At 37.3% G+C, this 19,052-nt stretch overlaps 1 protein-coding gene across 1 annotated transcript in view; it reads left to right on the top strand.

Moving 5' to 3' along the window:
• The window catches only part of GAS6 (growth arrest specific 6), a 95,503-nt gene that overhangs the window by 71,812 nt on the left and 4,639 nt on the right, over positions 1 to 19,052 (top strand). Inside the window, exons 11-13 of the mRNA XM_001373488.4 lie at positions 6,394 to 6,558; positions 10,251 to 10,419; positions 17,279 to 17,451. Coding sequence (XP_001373525.2) covers positions 6,394 to 6,558; positions 10,251 to 10,419; positions 17,279 to 17,451 — 507 coding nt within the window. The remainder of the gene's footprint in view (positions 1 to 6,393; positions 6,559 to 10,250; positions 10,420 to 17,278; positions 17,452 to 19,052) is intronic.

Raw genomic sequence — 19,052 nt, 5'->3', positions numbered from 1 at the left:
TATTATTATCCTCATTTTACAGATGAGGAAACTGAGGCAGGTAGCGGCTAAACAACTTGCCTAGGGTCACAAAGCTAATAGCCAGCTGAGGTTGGATTTGAACTCATGTCTTCCTGACTCCTGATGTAGCATTCTATACACTGTACAGCCTAGCTGCCTTAACACCCACCAAGCATCTTTCTGATGTTCTATTTATAAATTTAATCTTTTGGAACTCATAGTGTACCATTATTGTCAGCACATGGCATTACCAAGAGAATAGATGGGTTTCTGCCACAATTAGTTTGGGATCACTGAAAAAGCTGTACTGATTTCCAAATGCAATGGAGCCCAAGCTCTTCCTAGTCAATTCTGGAAAGGGTTTCTTTTCCAGAGATATATTTTGACTACTTAAGGTCTTGGCTACTTAACTAGTTCTGCAACCTTTAGCAAATCTCTTCACTTTTCTAAGTCTTAGTGCCCTCATCTTAAAAATAAAGGGTTTGGACAACCTGTGGAGTGCCACCCTGGTCTCGATTACTGAATTTATATAGGGTTTTTTAAAATTTGTTTTAAAAAAATTTTTAATTTAATTTTTAATTTAATTTATTTTTATTTAATTTTTATTTATACAATAAAATAATATTAATATTTATATTAATAATTAATTTTATTAATTAATGATTAATAAATAATGAAATAAAAAATAAAAATTTAATTTTTATTTAATAAATTTAAATTTAAAATACTTTCTGGAGACTGTTCTGCAGGCATCCCCAGTTACAATTTAAGTTGAGTTTCAATCATTGGCTTATAAGTTCATTGTTTGGAATTTGAAATACACTTTCTCATGGGCTCTACCATGTTAGGAAGATCCTGAAGTCAACCCACAGGCAACCCTAATGCTACTTGGGCACTACTAAAAACAGCTCAGAGTCCCGAGTTCCCTTCAGATCCTTTAATCCTGTGTCCCACTGATCCTTGACTGAAGGAGAAGGGAGTCAAGTAGAGGGACGGAGGTCAAGTGCAAGTTCTGCTGTCTGAGAACCTGCTGTGGCAGCATAGAGAGCATGTCAGTGGCTACCCAGCAACAGAAGAGGGATCCTGCCACAGGAGATATTCCTCCTCCAACAGGATTGGAGGGTAAGAAAGAATGGCTCAGGCAGGAGCAGGGCAGGGCAGGACAGTTGTGTATATTCACATTGGAAGGTCTTTCATAAGTTCTGTTCATAAGTCTGAGATCGCCTGTCTGTTGTAAGGGTAAGTTTAGGGTTGTGACTTAATCTAAATTCATTTGGTTGCTGGAGAAAATCCCAAATAAAATACCCAAGTCAGTTTGGTAATTTATGGTGATTTTAAGTTCACACTGCCACTGAGTGGATCCACCCATCTGTTAACTTCAGCACTTCAGAGAATTAGGGCAATATACATATACGTTGTCCCAATTCTTTAAGTGTTATTCTTTTATTCTTGATAAGTTACACACACACACACACACACACACACACACACACACACACACACACACACACACACAGTGTAGTATTCAGTTCCAAGCTTGTCTTCATTTCTTAGTAGCTTGCCTTTCCATGGGAAGGTCACTGTTAATAATAGAGTGAATGAATGAATTCCTTTTTCCATTCACCTGGCTCAAATGATTGCTCACTCTGGCAAGTAGGGAAGTAGCTAATTCCAAGGCCGATTTAAAAAATAAAATAAAAAGAATAGACTCGGAGTGTTTATGGCCTGGAACACCAGCAGTACCTTGATTCTTATTTATCTAACTTTATGTAGAGAATATGTATTTGAATATTCAGAGTATAGATGTTCACAGCCATAATGAAGTAAAATGATGACTGACAAAGAGAAAATAGCTCAATAAAGGTGCTTTTTCCTGTATAGTGTAATGGAAAGAACACTAGAGTTAGCTAAAAAGGACTGGATTTCAAGCCTAGCTCCTGTTTGGAAGTTCCATGTCCAAAAAATCCCAAGTACTATATGAGATATAAAGGAAAGTGCTACATTTGAAGTTCTGTGACTTCAATGTGTCCACTTTTCCTCCTCATTCTGTTTTCAACACTGCAATTTGGCTTTTGATATCATTCAATTGGAACCGCACTCTCCAAAGTTACCAACAATCTTTTAATCACCATATCCAGTGGTTTCTTCTCAGTCCTCATCCTCCTTGACAACTAACCACCCTCTTCCCCTGCATGCTTTCTCTTTCTGAGTGTTTAGTACAATCCTCTCCTCTTTTTTCTGCCTGTATATTTGTTGTATCTCAGTCTCCTTTGCTTATTCATCATTCATTTCATACCCATTAACTGTGGGTAAATCCCAAAATTCTGTCCTTCCCTTTTCTTTCTTTCTGTATTCTCTCCATGACTTCATCAGCTCAGATGATTTCAATTATCATTTCTATGCAGATGACCTATAGTTGTATTTATTATTAATCTCTCTTGAGTATTAATCTCACACTGGGTAGCCCTGGGAAAGTCAGCCCTCTTTGCCTCAGTTTCCTAATCTATAAAATGAGCAAGAGAAGGAAATTGGTAAACATTCCCAGTATCTTTGCCAAGAAAACGCCAAAAAATGACTTATGAAGAATCAGGCTTGACTGAAAATGACTACACAATGAACTGCCTAGATTAACAGAAGAGGATGAATTCAGGAAATCCTTAAAATAATATGAACTGATGCAAAGTGAAGTGAGCAGAACCAAGAGAATAGTGTACAGTAACAGAAATATTTTAGGATGATCAACTATGAAGGACTAAAAGCTACTATCAGCAAAACAAGGTTTCAAGATAACCCCAAGAGACTCATGATATAAAATGCTATCCACAGCCAAAGAAGGAACTGTTGGAATCTGAACTGCATATCAAAGAATGTCATCTTTCACTTTATTTATGAGTTATTTAATATGTGTCTGATATGTCTTCTGTTATAACATGGAGATTATGGAAATATGTATTATATAAAAGCACTGGTATAACCTCTATCAGACTATGGGGGTAAAAAGAAAGAGAAGGAAAGAATCTGAATTGCAAATGTCAGAAAACAATGATCAAAATCACTTCTACATATAATTGAAAAAGATTGTTAAGTTAAAAAATGATAAAACAAAAGATCAGATAGATAGGATTGGGTGGGATAGGATGAGCGGCTAGGTAACACAGTGAATGAGGCACTGGAAAGACTCACTTAAATGCAGCTTCAGATACTGAGTAGTTGGGTGACTTTGGGAAAGTCACTTAACATTTTTGCCTCTGTTCTTTATCAGTAAAATGAGCTGGAAAAGGAAATGGCAAACCACTCCAATATGAAGAGTTGGGTACAACTGAACAGTCACAAAGTATAGGAATAAATAAGATAGGATAGGATGGGGTAGGGCTCTTACATCTCTAAATTCTATGATTCTCAGCTTTAGAGGCTGACTGGTTAGTTACACTTGGTAATCCTGAAGATATAAGCAGGTAAAGGACATAGGATCTTTGCCTGGAGAGGCCTTTGGAGTAGTCACTGGGATATGAGACTAAATTTTATCTGAATCTGAATCATTATATTGGTCTTGGAATTGATTTGATTTCTTTGGATAGTCAGAGGACAGGGAATGTCCAAGAACAGGTCAAATATTTGGGAGATAGGTTCCTATTCTCAGTTAGGTCCTTGACCTAGAAATGGCTTTTGGGGGCAGAATGAAGAAGACAAAACGATCAAACCCATTGTCTGATCTATAGCCATTGAGCCTATATACTCATAATGTATGCTTTGCAATAGCTGGCACTTTCCATATTGCAGCTTATACTACAGAAGTGGATCCAAAAAAGGGCCAAAGCAAAGTCACAATCCAAAGTGGACTGTGATTTTAAATCTCTTTAACTATAACCAGTAATGTGATATATTTGTTCAGGGCTACCATATCATTCTGCTAGTGCCATCTTTGTTATGTAACACTGGGCAAATCCCCTAAGTTCTGCAGGGTTCAGTTTTCTTCTTTGTAATACATAGTGTTGAATTTGATGACCTTTAAGGCCCTGCCAATTTTAAGACTGTGGATACACAACTATTATTGTTGTCTTTTTTATTGTTCAAATTAATTTTCTGAACAAAACCTTAAAAGAATCAGAAGTCCTTGACACGGTGAATCTCAAAGCAATCTTAGAGACTAGGATGGTAGAATGGGATGAAGCCTAGACTTGTCGTTAGAAGACCTGAGTCTAAATCCTGACTCGGGCACACTTAACCTTTTTGGGCTTCATAGAAGATTGAGCAGTAATAGATGAAAAGTGGGCAGGGAAGACATAATATTCAAGGGTTTCAAGAGTTGTCATATGGAAGAGCAGTTTAGTTTGCTCTGTTTAACCCTAGAGAGCAGAATTAGAAGCAATGGAAGAAAGTGGCCAAGAGAGAATGTTGGGCTTGATGCCTGGAGAAACTTTTTTTTAAACCTATTTACTTTTTATCTTAGAATCAATACAAAGTATCAGTTTCAAGGCAGAAAAGCAGTAAGGGCTGAGCAGTTTGGGTTAAATGACTTGCCCAGGGTCACATACCTAATAAGGGTCTGAGGCCACATTTGAACCCAGGACATTCCATCCTTAGGATCTTTCTCCACTGAGCCACCTATCTGCCCCTCTGGAGAAACTTCTTAACAATTAAAGCCACACACAAATAGAATAGAGTGCCTTAAGAGGTGAGAGATTCTTAAAGGGCACTAAAAGACTGTCTGCCCTTTGATCCAGCCATAGCACTTCTGGGTTTGTGCCCCAAAGAGATAATAAGCAAAGAGACTTGTCCAAGAATATTCATAGCTGCACTCTTTGTGGTGGCCAAAAATTGGAAAATGAGGGGATGCCCTTCAATTGGGGAATGGCTGAACAAATCGTGGTATCTGGTGGTGATGGAATATTATTGTGCAAAAAGGAATAATGAACTGGAGGAATTCCATGGAGACTGGAACGACCTCCAGGAAGTGATGCAGAGCGAAAGGAGCAGAACCAGGAGAACATTGTACACAGAGACTGATACACTGTGGTACAATCGAACGTAATGGACTTCTCTACTAGCAGCAATTTTTTTTAAACCTTTGCCTTTTGTCTTAAAATCAATGCATTGCAGCATCAATGCAATAACCCAGGACAATTCTGAGGGACTTAAGAGAAAGAACACTATCCGCATTCAGAGGAAGAACTATGGGAATAGAAAACAGAAGAAAAACAACTGATTGATCACATAGGTTGATGGGGTTATGATTGGGGATATAGACTAAAACCATCACCCTAGTGATTCTAAATTAAATAAAAATTTTCAAAAGTAAAAAAAAAAGAGAGAGGTAAAGGATTTTTCTCTTTGGAGACCTTTAAGCAAACACTGGATGATCATTTTCTGACTATATTGTATTGAGAATTACTTTCAGGTATGGGTTAGCATAGTTTGCTCCTGAGGACCTTCCAACTCTTGAATCCTGTGCAATGTCTAAGGTCATACAGCTTGTAAATGACCAGACCTTCTGATTAGAGGAATTTAACATTCAATGAGCTACCAATAAGTGCGTTTCAAGAAGTATTTGTTGAGGGGCCGCTAGATGATTCAGTGGTTAGAGAACCAAGCCTGGAAATGGGAGGTCCCAGCCTCAGACACTTCCTAGCTGTGTGACCGTGGGCAAGTCACTTAACCCTGATTGCCTAGCCCTTAGAGCTCTTCTGCCTTGAAAGAAATACTTAGTACTGATTCTAAAACAGAAGATAAAGATTTTAAAATTTTTCTTAAAAAGAACTTCTCTAGTCTGATCCTTAGATGAAACCCACACAGTTCACATCAGGGCACATAGTTTTCTATGGCATGGGAGAACTTACCCCTTCCTGCTTTGTCTCAACACTAAGAGTGATATACCAAAAAGCAACCTTGGATTGGTTTGTCTTGTTTTCTTACGCTGGGGATCACGTGTTGTACCTTCAGAGAACCAGGAAGGATACATTATGTGTTGACAGTTAAGTTCTCTGCCTTAGATCTTAGAAGATTCTGCAAATATGGCTGTCTCTTAACCTTTGTCTGATGCCTTTAACCATTAGATATCAGTCTCTGCTCTTTAAAATGGACCTTTTGGTGGCCTGAAAGATAATGTTGTAAATTGTCTTATTTTAGTAAGCCTACATCACATTTTTGGGCAGACCTGCTCATTCTTTTCACTTGATACCAGTTTTTCTGAATTTTCTCAAAATGTTATTCCAGCTCATGGCAAGAATGCATCTTTGGTTGCTTATAAACTCATTTGCCCTGAACATAGAGGGGTCAATTTATTATCCTGGGAGCTGAAGTTTTGAGCAGTAAGAGAATTAGGCTTATATATTCTCCCTGAGAGTTCAGTTGCCCCTCTCTGATGGAAAATTCTCACCCTTTGTTCTCCCTTAGATCTCTGTTGAGGAGGTGGAAAGAAATCTTGTGATCAAGGTTAACAGTGATGCTGTTATGAAAATAGCAGTCTCTGGGGAACTTTTTCAGTTGTACCGAGGATTGTACCAGCTGAATCTAACAGTGGGAGGCATTCCTTTTAAAGATAAATACCTCGTTCACCCGGTAAGTACCATCATTAATCACTGACTATTAATGAATTTATACAGTACGTCCTAGAGGCTGAGACTTGTGTTAGGGAGATATTTTCCCTCCATCTGCCAGTGGCTAATATTAACTAAGCTTGGCAAAAGGCCTAGGAAAAAGCAAAAACTATTTCACTATTTCAAAAAGAAGACCTATATCCTTAATCATTTTAGCTGGTCCTCACTCTTTCCTTTTTCCAGACTTAACTTCCAGGGTGAAAGTCACTTAGGATTAAAAAAATAATAATTTTCTCTCATTTTTCAAAAGAGAATCAATTTCATTGGATTGAAATTTGGGAGTATGTTGGGAAATTACTCATGTCATAATTTCCATTGAAATAATCTTAATAAAAAGAGAAATAATCTTAATGAAGAAATTTGAAGTGACCTTTTTTTTCAAATAACTGTCTTCCCCTCCTGCCTTTATGGCAATGGATCCATAACCTTATTTCTTCCTTATCTGTAATGGACCTTAGATAAATGGCTAAAATCTTCATAATTATGGGCTTAATTTTCACACATGTGCACACACACACACACACACACACACACACACACACACAAATGAAGCAGCATGAACTAGAGATGCCAAATTGTGCTGTTCTTGGCTACCTTCCCTGAGTTTTTGCTCTTCACAGGTGGTCAGAGAGGAGGCATCTGAGGAATAAGGGAGTGTCAGTTCTTGCATTCCCCTCCAAGGCCAGATTCTTTCTTTCAAGGTCTCAAGTTCAACAGCCTGTGAGACCAGACCTCCTTGGCCCATTAATTTTAGAGATAAAGAAAACAGAAGGCAGTAAAATGAGTTGATTTGCCTAAGACAAAGCTTTCTGACATAGCTATTATTAGCATTAACAGGCTCTGATTTGATTAGGTCTTGCTTTGTTTAGTTTAAACCAAATTAGCTTTAAGAATATCTGAGAAAGAGATACTGAGCACAAAGTTTTTTTTCATTCCCATCATTTTGGGCCATATTTCTTTGAAGTAGGTGACAAATGGTTTCCTATCAATTATGGGTAGGAAAAGCAAAGTACAAAATTTTAGATGTACACCACTTTCTAAATATGATTGCTATCAATGTTGGCCGAGAAATAAGAGAAGAAAAAGAAATTGAAGGAGTTAAAGTAGGTAATGAACAAACTAAACTATCACTCTGCAGATGCTATCATGGTATACTTACAGAATCCTAGAGAATCAACTAAAAACCTAGTTAAGTAATTAATAACTGAATATGATTGCTAGGCCTCAGGAAAATCTCATTGGCTTTCTAGGGGTCATTTTCTTGTTTTCTTTTTTAATTCCTAGTTAACAAAAATCCTTTTTTTCTCCTTCCCCCTCCCCAACCACCACCATTAAAAAGAAGATAAAGAAATAGAAAAACAAGGTAGACTCCAAATGGATATGTGTCTTAGACATCAAGAGTGACATAAACAAATCAGAGGAGCAAAAAAAAAATTATCTTTTAGATCTATGGATAGAGGAATAGTTCATAACCAAACAAGAATAGAGAGGATTACAGAAGATGAAATAGGCCTTATTCTACTCAAAAACAAATGGGTTGGATTATATATTCTCTGAATTCTCTTATAGCTTTAAATATTTTGACCCTGTATTGAGGAGTGCTATAATCCTTTCTGGCACTAAAGAATTGTGTCTAATTCCTTGATATAATATAGTGATTAAGATATATTAAGACCAATGATGTGCTTGTCAAATTTATGGATGAAACAGAGCTAAAAGAAATGTATTAGGAGGCAGCTAGGTAACTCAGTGGATTGAGAGCCAGGCCTAGAGATGGGAGGTCCTAGGTTCAAATCTGATCTCAGATACTTCCTAGCTATGTGACCCTGGGCAAGTCACTTGACCCCCATTAGCTAGTCCTTTACCACTCACCAATACACAGTATTGATTCCAGGACAGAAGGTAAGGGCTTAAAAAAAAAAAGAAATGTGTTAGTTAATTCAAATGACTTGAGATCCAAAATAATCTAAGCAAGATGGAATAATGCACCATAGCTGACAAGATTACATTTAGTTGGAACAAATGTAAAGCACTTTGCTTGGATTCAAAAAAATCAGTTGTACAGATATTAGATGTAGAATATGGAGAATGACTAGAAAGAAATTAAGAATCTATCCAATATTAGCAAACTGTGAAACCAAAAAGCTTATGTCATATTAGGTAGATGCAATAGAAGAAACATATTCTTCAGAATGAAAAAGGGAATGGAGAATCCTTTCTTCAGAAGGCTGTTGAAGGAATGGCTTTGTCTAGCTTAATGCACTATTTAAATGTGAGGAATCATTACTGTCAATGATGATGACACTAAACTGGTATCCCACTTTGCCTTCTTCCGTGCCTTCAGGAAGGTGCTTTTGTCATACTATCTCTAAATAGAATTTAAATGGCACATTTTAACAACTTTTATGATGGGGGATCATATTTTAAGGGGATCGGTTGAGGGTCTAGGGATGTTTTGCCTGAAGAGAAAGGAGGATGCATAACTGCTCTTTAAGATATTTGAAGTGTTATCATGTAGAAGCAGTGGTAGGTTATTTTTCTTGGCCCCAGAGATCAGTACTAGGAGCAACATGTAGGAGAATACAGTATATGGAAAACTTCCTACTAATTGGATAATCTAGAATGGCATAGGTGGACCCCTATGCTGGTACTCATATCTTTGTAGTACTCTAAGGTTTATAAAGCACTTTACATACATTATTTCATTTAACCCATACAACAACCCTCTAAGACATATTTTACTGATGAAGAAACTGAGGTTAAGAGTGGTTAAGGCAGAGCTGCTGGGTGTTTCAGTGGATTGAGAGCCAGGCTTAGAGACAGGATGTCCTAGGTTCAAATCAGACCTCAGACACTTCCTCTGTGTGACCCTGGGTAAGACACTTAACTCCAGTTCCCTAGCTCTTACCTCTCTTCTGCCTTGGAACTGATACTTAGTATTGATTCTAAGACAGAAGATGAACATTTTTGAAGGGAAAAAAATTGGGTAAATGACTAATTCAGGGTCTGATGTAGGATTCAAATCGTTGTCTTTCTGTCCTTCAAGTCTGAGCCTCCAACGATCCCAGATTGCCTTTTTACTAAGTTTCTAAATGAAGTAATGAAATAACTACTTGTCAAAGATACTGTAGAAGGGATTCTTTTTTTTTTTTTTAAATAAACCCTTACCTTCTGTCTTGGAGTCAATACTGTGTATTGGCTCCAAGGCAGAAGAGTGGTAAGGGCTAGGCAATGGGGGTCAAGTGACTTGCCCAGGGTCACACAGCTAGGAAGTGGCTGAGGCCGGATTTGAACCTAGGACCTAAGGGATTCTTATTTTAGCTGTGGGTTGGAATAGATGGTTTCTGAGCTCCTTTACAACTTTTAAGATTCTGTGAGTGTTTGGTATGGCTTGAATTTTTACAATCAAAACACTCTGAAGGTCTATAATAAATCACTTTATATATGAATGGCCAAATTTGTCTGTACTCTAAATGGGGAGTTGAATATGTCTATTTGGAGTAAGTCATCCCTTGCCTGTCTCCTAATGGGTTACTCTGTACATTCGATGACACCACTGGGTCCCACTGCCCCCTGCTCAGTGTCTGGGAATACATACCCCTTCCTTGCCATCCCCACCCCAAGGAAGCTATTGGGATTCTCCTGTCTTTCCAGATAAACACTCGTCTGGATGGTTGCATGAGGAGCTGGAACTGGTTGGATGGGGATGATACCACAATCCAAGATATAGTAAAAATGAATAGCAGAATGCAGTGTTTCTCAGTGATGTCAAGAGGATCCTTCTACCCTGGCAATGGATTTGCATATTTTAGTCTAAATTACAGTAAGTGATTACAATATGATGGCTAAGATTATATTACTTGGACACCAGCTGGGCAAGTCAATTAACTCTGCCTCAGTTGTCTCATCTGTAAAAATTAGCTGGAGAAGGAAATGGCAAACCATTCCAGAATCTTTGTCAAGAAAATTTCAAATGGGGTCACAAAGAGTTGGACACAACTGAAACAACTCGACAACAACAATATTGTCTAGTCAAAATAGAAACTTTTTCTTGCTATTGAAACATCACAATGATTTACTTTGTTACTTAACATTGTTTCCACGCAGTAAGAGCATAGAGATCTTTTTATATCCCTGCATTTCACTTGGCTATATAATTCCTTCTAGTACAGCGGTTCTCAACCTCTCACTTTGTAGCAATGAGAATACATAATGCACATCAGGTATTTACATTCCGAATCATAACTGTAGCAAAATTACAGTTTTGAAGTAGCCACCAAAATCATTTTTTGGTTTGGGGTCACTGCAACATGAGGAACTGTATTGTGGGGTCACGGCATTGGAAAGGTTGAGAACCACTGCTCTAATATGACTTTTACGCATTATTGGGTAAAAAGGGGCAAAGATGTTGGATCGGCCCCTTCTAGTTCTAAACCTATGAAACCACAGAATAAAAATGGCCAAATTGTTCAGTGTTTCTATTCTGTAAAGATTGGGGAGGAATCTCGTTTCTTTATATTAACTGATACAGTATTTCTGGCACTGTCATCTGGGAATTTGCTAAGTATACCCTCTGTGTTTTCATTCTAATTCATCATTGGCAATTGATTTAGACTCTTGTTATAACTTCCTATCTCTATGCTCACATTCAGACATTAGATCAATTTCACAACTGTCTCTATGGCCCCTAAACTCTCCTATTAGTTACAATGTCTGGAGCACCCAGAAAGTCTAGGAAATATATACATCCACGTTTCAAAATACTTGCTTAGTGACCCAAAAGGTTTAGGAAGCACATTCACACGTGTGTCAAAGAATAGGTAAGACATGAAATTGAACAATCTCTCAAAATTCTTTTACCTTCATTGGGAAAGCATAATAAGAGCTTATAGTGATAATTATTAGGTTAATTATGATTATAAAAATATATTTTATTATTTATATACATTATTATATTATAATTAGATATGAATTTATATTATGATCATTATACCACAGTTATTATCCTTATATTATCATATAATTATAACAATATTTATATTATATAATAACTATAAATTATATTGTATAGGATATAAGATATAATAATACATTTATTATTCTACTATATATTATTACATATGTATGTTTATATAGAATTATTGCTTATTCAATATAATAATTTAGTAAATTATATGGTATATATGATAATATATTATTTATTATTCTATTATATATATTATTACATATTATATATGTTTATATGTAGAATTATATTTATTCTAACTTCCTGTCCAATGAAGAAATCCCTTCTTTATGCTTGATACCATCATTCCTAGCTTCTCTTTAATAAGCATCCTTAACTTCTCTGAATTATGCTTCAGTTAGTCTAATAGTGCCAGGGGCATGTAATCCATCTTTTTATCCTTGATTTTTCTCTTGCCTCCCCTTTTTTTTGGAGGGGAAGGGATCCAATATCTCGACCTATATTAATTTTTGTCATTTTAAGGTAAACCTAGTTTTGGCCCCACTTTTCATCTTCTCTTCACTGTATCCTCTTTCCGGCCCAACTTCTTGGCCACTTTTATTTTCTTTGGTGATTTTTTTCCTGACCTTGCCTTTGCCATATTCAGATTCTAGATCAGTCTTAGAACTGTCTGTCCATGGCTTTACTGCCCTTAAATGCATCATTTAAGCTACTTTGTCTCTGAATAACTGGAACCTTGACCCTGGTCAAGCATCATCTGGGGTATTAGGATCAACTCTAGGAGGAACATTGTTAATTTTGAGAGGGCAAGAAAAAAATTAAAGGGCCTTGAATTTATGGCCTGTGGAATATGTTTAAGGAATTAAGAGATGTTTAACTGTAAGACTCTCATGAGACACAATAGGTGATTTTCAATCTTTGAAGGCTGTCAGCTGTCATATGGAAAAGGGAATATATTTGTTCTGTATTACCTTGGGGCGGGGGAGAGAGAGAATGGAGTGGGTAGAGGAATGGCTATGTGGTATATTGGATAAAATGCTGAGCCTGGAGTTGAAAAGACTCATGTTCCTGAGTTCAGATGCAGCTTCAGACACTTATTAGCTGTGTGACCCCAGCCAAATCATTTTACCCTATTTGCCTCAGTTTCCTCATTTGTAAAATGAGGTGGAGAAGGAAATGGCCAAATATTCCAGTATCTCTGCCAAGAAAACTCCAAATGGGGTCAAGAAGTGTTGGAGATGACTGAAGTGACTGGACAACCACAAAAGTCCTTAGATCCTGGGCAGTCTAGATATTGAGGAGTAGGAATCAGAGAGTTTCCATATTTTTTTCTTGAATTGACGAAGTATTTATGTAAGGTGAATTATCTATAAGGTGAATTGCCTACGAGTAGCTGATTCTCTTGATTAAGGAAAAGCTTATTGCTAATTATAAATCACAGCATCTTTTCTTAAAGCACCTTTAAAATTGCCAGGCTGTAGGGTTATAAGCAGGGAACTGCTCCTAGTGATGAGATCAGGAGTCTAGTAAAACAAACAAAGGAAAAGTCCAATAACTTCAAGATTATCCTTTAGAGAAGAGTCTAGACCTGTGGTTATATTGATAGATTTAAGAGAGAGGATGCCTTCCAACAATATAGATCAGAAGCTGTTTTGCAGCTCACAGCCTTGCAGAGTTGCCTAAATAATAATGGCTAAAACTTACACAGCACACTTAATAGCTGGTTTTATATAGAACTCACAATGGGCTAAGTACTACAGAAAGAGTCCGTCATAAGATCCTCACAGCAATGCTTCTGGGTAGGTGTTAATATTATGCCCATTTTACAGATCAAGAAACTGAGGCAAGGTCCTTTCCCAGGATCACGCAGTGAAAGGCTGAGGCTATGAATTGTAAATTCAAGTCTTCCTGATTCTTAGTCCAGTGCTCTGTCCATTACCCCATCTAGCTGCCCCTAGCCAGTGGTTATCAGACAGTATAACAGTCAGGAATATTTTCTCCTGAAAAATATTTCTTGTGATTGCTTCTATGAAATATAAATAACAATTTTTCTTTAAAAAAAAACTCTTATAGAAAGAACTATGGGAGTAGAAATGCAAAAGCAAAACATATGACATCACTTACCACATCTATGACATCACTTATCACATCTATATATGAGTATATGATTTGGGGTTTAGGCTTAAAGATTGCTCTAGAGCAAAAATGTATAATATAGAAATAGGTATCAAGTGATAGTTATACAGCCCAGTGGGGTTGCTTGTCGGCTCTGGGAAATGGGGAGGGAAAGAAAATGAATCATGGAAACATCGGAAAATACTCTAAAAAAAATAAATAAAAATTAAAAACAAACAAACTCTTAGAATGATACTAAGCCTTAGTTCCAAGGTAGAAGAGTGGTAAACCTAAGCAAGATAAGTGACTTGCCCAAAGTTATACAGCTAGGAAGTGTCTGAGGCCATATTTGAACCCAAGACTACCCCCCTCCAGGGCTAGCTTTCTACCCACTGAGCCACCTAACTGCCCCACAAATGATAATTCTTAAAAAAATTTGATGTAAAGCATCAGAATTATTGATTTGTAAAGGCAACAAGATGGTGCAGTAGATAAACAGCTGGAACTAGAATCAGGAAATCCTGAGTTCAAATCCAGTTTCAGACACTTAATTATCTGTATGACCCTAGGTAAGACACTTCACCCTGTTTGCCTCAGTTTCCTCACCTGTAAAATGTGCTAGAAAAGGAAATAGTGAACTACTCCAGGGTCTTTGCCAAGAAAACTCCAAGTAGGATCATGAAGAATCAGATGTGACTAAAACAACCAAATGGCAACACTTGAATTATTGCTTATTGATAAAGCTATGCATTTGTATCATGCCTTCCATTTTACAAAGTCCTCTCCAGAATTTTTCTCATTTGATCCTCCCAACTATTAAGATTCCTGTTTTTACCTTTATTGTACAGATGGGGAGTCTGGGACTCAGAGAGCTAAAGTAACTTGCCCTAGGTCTCCCCTGTAGGGAGGAGAAGACCTGAGGCTTGACCCCAAGGTTCCTGCCTCCAGAGCTAGTTACTCTTTGCAGTACAGCCCCTGTTCAACTGATTGGGAAAGTGGTCATTAAGAATATTTTATCCCAAGACAAAGAAAAAGTAGTCTCTGTTCAGTGGCTCAGTGGATAGAGAGCCAGGCCAGGAGATGAGAAGTCCTAGTTTAAAACTCAGACACTTCCAAGCTATGTGACCCTAGACATGTCACGTAGCCCCCGTTGTCTAGCCCTTGCCACTCTTCTGCCTTGGAACCAATTCACATAACTGATTCTAAGACAGAAGGTAAAGGTTTAAAAAAAAGAAAGAAAGACTTCTTAGAATGCCTTGCATCTCTCTGTGCCATACTTTTCACTTTTCCATGTACTTGTCTATCTTTTAAACTGCCTGAAAAACAGAGCTGGTATATCTACCATCTATACAATAGCCTAGGTGATGTTTAACTTCTAAAGGGAGATAGAGGATAAGTTTCGGTGGTTTTTTGTAGGATAGAGAAGGCAGCCACTGCATTCCTCTAGATAGGCGGAGGAGCTCTGAGAAACACAGACAATGGGATAGATCGAAAGGCAAAGGGCTAAGGGGTTTTTTCAGACACTTAGAATTTTAGAGCTGTGCTCTTTGGCTTGCAGTGAGCATAGTGGCAGTGGAAGCTAACAGGGGATTTTTAAATGGGCTACTTAGCCATGGGCACGTGGTCTTTTATTTGTTACCTTTTATTCCTTTATTTCTATGATCATTAATAAATCTCCTAAAATCTAAAAAAAAAAATTTAGAGCTGCAAGGGACCTTGGAAGTCACTTTAATTGTCTACAGTTGTGGGACATCCCATTGCCCGTCAGGTGTACGTATAGATATTCTTTGCTGAAACAATTGCTAAGTTGACTTTCTTCCAAGTTTTTGGATCTAATTTGTTTGCTAATTAAAAATCTTAACCTTGAGTAAATATAATTGGATCTATTTATCATTGTGTACATTTTCCCACTCATGTAACAATGCCTAGGGCCCTTTAGAGCAGAGAAATATGGGAAATATGAACTTTTTATTCCTCCAGGTGTCTCAGCACCTCCTTTTCTTCCCCATACTATAGAAGGTATCCCCCAACAAAAAGGCATATATATATATAGAGAGAGAGAGAGAGAGAGAGACAGAGACAGAGACAGAGACAGAGACAGAGACAGAGAATGTGTCTTTCATGGTTCTATTTTTCAGTTTGTTCTCTAGAGGCAGACATTTGCAAGTTATTCTTCAATTATTAATTCTAGAGCTGTATATAATGTTCTCTTGATTTTATTTGTTACACATCATTATTTCATCTTTCTGAGTTTTTAAAAATTAACTTAAAAAACAATTAACCTGCTTATAACTCTGTCATAATCATATACCACCATTTGTTCAGCAATTCACCATCCCCTCTATTTCCAGCTCTTTGCCACCATCAAGAGAGCTGCTATAAATATTTTGGAACATAGAGGTTCTTTTTCTTTTTGTCCCTAATCTTCTTGGGAAATAGATGCAGCGATGGTATTTCTGGGTCTAGGAGTAACTAAGCATAATTCCAAATTGCTCTCTAAAATGGTTAGATGAGTTCACAGTTCCACCAGTAGTGTATTAGTGTTATCCATTAACTTAAAATTTTTTTTTGATAATTATATATTTCAGTATAATTGGTTTCTTTTATAATCTTATATAATCTATCCTTTATTTTATGCCTTTAAAAACATCATTCTGAGACAGGGTCCAAAGCCTTCATCAGACTGCCAAAGGGTTATTTGACACAAACATAACAAGCCTAAGAATCTACCTGCTTTGGACCATCCCCTTATGTGTTAGAAGTTTTTTTGTTTGTTTGTTTTGTACTTGTTCTTTTCTTTCTCTGAGCAGCTTCCAGTTATTGCTTCATTCTCTCTCTCTCTCTCTCCCTCTCTCTCTCTCCCCCTCTCTATCTCTTCCCCTCTGTCTCTCTCTCTCTCTCTGTCTCTCTCTGTGTGTCTCTCTCTCTCTGTCTCTCTATCTCTCTCTCTGTCTCTCTGTCTCTCTCTGTCTCTGTCTCTGTCTGTCTGTCTGTCTCTGTCTCTCTCTCTCTGTCTCTGTCTTTCTGTCTCTCTCTCTGTCTCTTTGTCTCTCTGTCTCTCTGTCTCTCTCTCTCTCTCTCTCTCTCTCTGTCTCTGTCTTTCTGTCTCTCTCTTTGTCTCTCTGTCTCTCTGTCTCTGTCTCTCTCTCTCTCTCTCTCTCTCTCTCTGTCTCTCTCTCTCTGTCTCTCTCTCTCTTTAACACATACCTTTCTTATTTAAATACTCAGCTATACAACAATCTGGGACAGTTCTGAGGGACTTATGACAAAGAATACTATCCACCTCTAGAGGAAGAACTGCTGGAGTCAGATCAAAGCACACCATCTTTCACATTAGTTTATGTACAGTTTTACTTGAGGATTTTGGTTTTATATGAGTATTCACTTACAACAATGACCAATATAGAAGTATATTTTGCACAATAATACATGTATAATCCAGAACAAACTACTCACCATCTCCCAGAAGGAGGAGGGAAGGGCAAAGATAATTTAGATCTGATAATTTTGGGGAATTTACAATGAAATTTGTTATTACATGTAATTGGGTAAATAAAATATTTTTAATTAAAAAAATAAAAACATATACCTTTCTTCACAGCTCAACCCTTTGTTGGAGATGAAACACAGAGAACTTGGGGAATAGAAATAACTGTTAAGATACGCCCTGCCACAGACACAGGGGTTCTGTTGGCCCTAGTTAGTGAAGAAAAAACTGTCCCTCTCTCCTTGGCCTTGGTGGACTACCATTCCACAAAAAAACTCAAAAAACAGGTAAGTATCACTAATTATGGCATGCCTATCAAAACTTTTCACTAATTTGTCCAAACAAGAACTTATTCTTTTCTTTCTTTTCCTTCCTTCCTTCCTTCCTTCCTTCCTTCCTTCCTTCCTTCCTTCCTTCCTTCCTTCCTTCCTTCCTTCCTTCCCTCCCTCCCTTCTTTCTTTTCTTTCTTTTTTCTTTCTTTCTTTCTTTCTTTCTTTCTTTCTTTCTTTCTTTCTTTCTTTCTTTCTTTCTTTCTTTCTTTCTTTCTTTCTTTCTTTCTTTCTTTCTTTCTTTTTTCTTTCTTTCTTTCTTTCTTTTTTCTTTCTTTCTTTCTTTCTTTCTCTTTCTCACTTTCTTTCTCTCTTTCTCTTCTCTCTCTCTCTCTCTCTCTCTCTCTCTCTCTCTCTCTCTCTCTCTCTCTCTCTCTCTCTCTCTTCCTTTCTTTCTTCCTTTTCAAATTCCAATCCAGCCCCAGATACTTTCTAGTTATGTGGCCCTGGGTGACTTATTTAACCTCTTGTTTGCCCCCAATTTCCTCTGTTAAATGAGGGTAATAAAGCCCCTACCTCTCAGGGTTGTAATGACAATACAAAGAAATAATATGTGCAAAGTACTTTGAAAAGCTTTAGTGTTACATAAGTGCTAGTTTATTATTGTTATTGTAATTTATTTAATTAGCTAGTCTCTCTACATATGCAAAGCTATTTATATTTTCTGTGCTTTGCAAATTCAGAAACTTAAACTAGTTTTAAAATATTATCTTAGTTTTAAATTCTAATAAAACTTTGGTATTAAAGAGTAAAAATCTCACCTGGTTTTGTAAGAAGCTAAGTATATAGTTGAAGTAGCAAAGTAGTACAATAGATAGAGCAGTAGGTCTGGAGTCAGGAAGACTTGAGTTCAAATTCAGCCTCAGACACTTACTAGCTGTATACCCTGGGCAAGTTACTTAACCTCTGTTTGATTTAATCCACTGGAGAAGGAAATGGCAAACCTCTCCAGTATATGAGATGAAAACCTCATGGATAGTATTGGAAGTGCTGTGGTCCATGGAGTCACAAAGAGTTGGACACAACTGAATGACGAACAAATATATAGTTAGCATGAGATCTTTCCTTGGTGTCAAAAGCAGTGGTTCTCAACCTTTCTAATGCTGTGACCCCGCAATACAGTTCCTCATGTTGCAGTGACCCCAAACCAAAAAATGATTTTGGTGGCTACTTCAAAACTGTAATTTTGCTACAGTTATGATTCTGAATGTAAATACCTGATATGCACTATGTATTCTCATTGCTACAAAGTGAGAGGTTGAGAACCGCTGAGTTAAAAGATTTCTCCTGGTTTCAGTGAAAGAGCACTAGGTTTAAAGATAGACAACAGGTGCTATTGCTAAAAATTAACATGAATTGAGCAATATGCCAAAAAAAACTAGCCCTGGGTTCAAATCTGACTCTGCCACTTATCTCACTGAAGACAGCTAAGTGGTTCAGTGGATAGAGTGCCAGACCTGGAGTCAGGGACAGCTGAGTTCAAATCCAACCTCAGACTCTTACTAGTTGTGTGACCCTGAGTGATTCATTTAAGCATTACTTGCCTCAGTTTCCTCATC

Source organism: Monodelphis domestica, chromosome 8, assembly GCF_027887165.1.
Source record: "Monodelphis domestica isolate mMonDom1 chromosome 8, mMonDom1.pri, whole genome shotgun sequence".
Classification (NCBI taxonomy): Eukaryota; Metazoa; Chordata; class Mammalia; order Didelphimorphia; family Didelphidae; genus Monodelphis; species Monodelphis domestica.
Note: the sequence above shows the minus strand (reverse complement) of the source record. Positions and strands in the feature narration are given on the sequence as shown.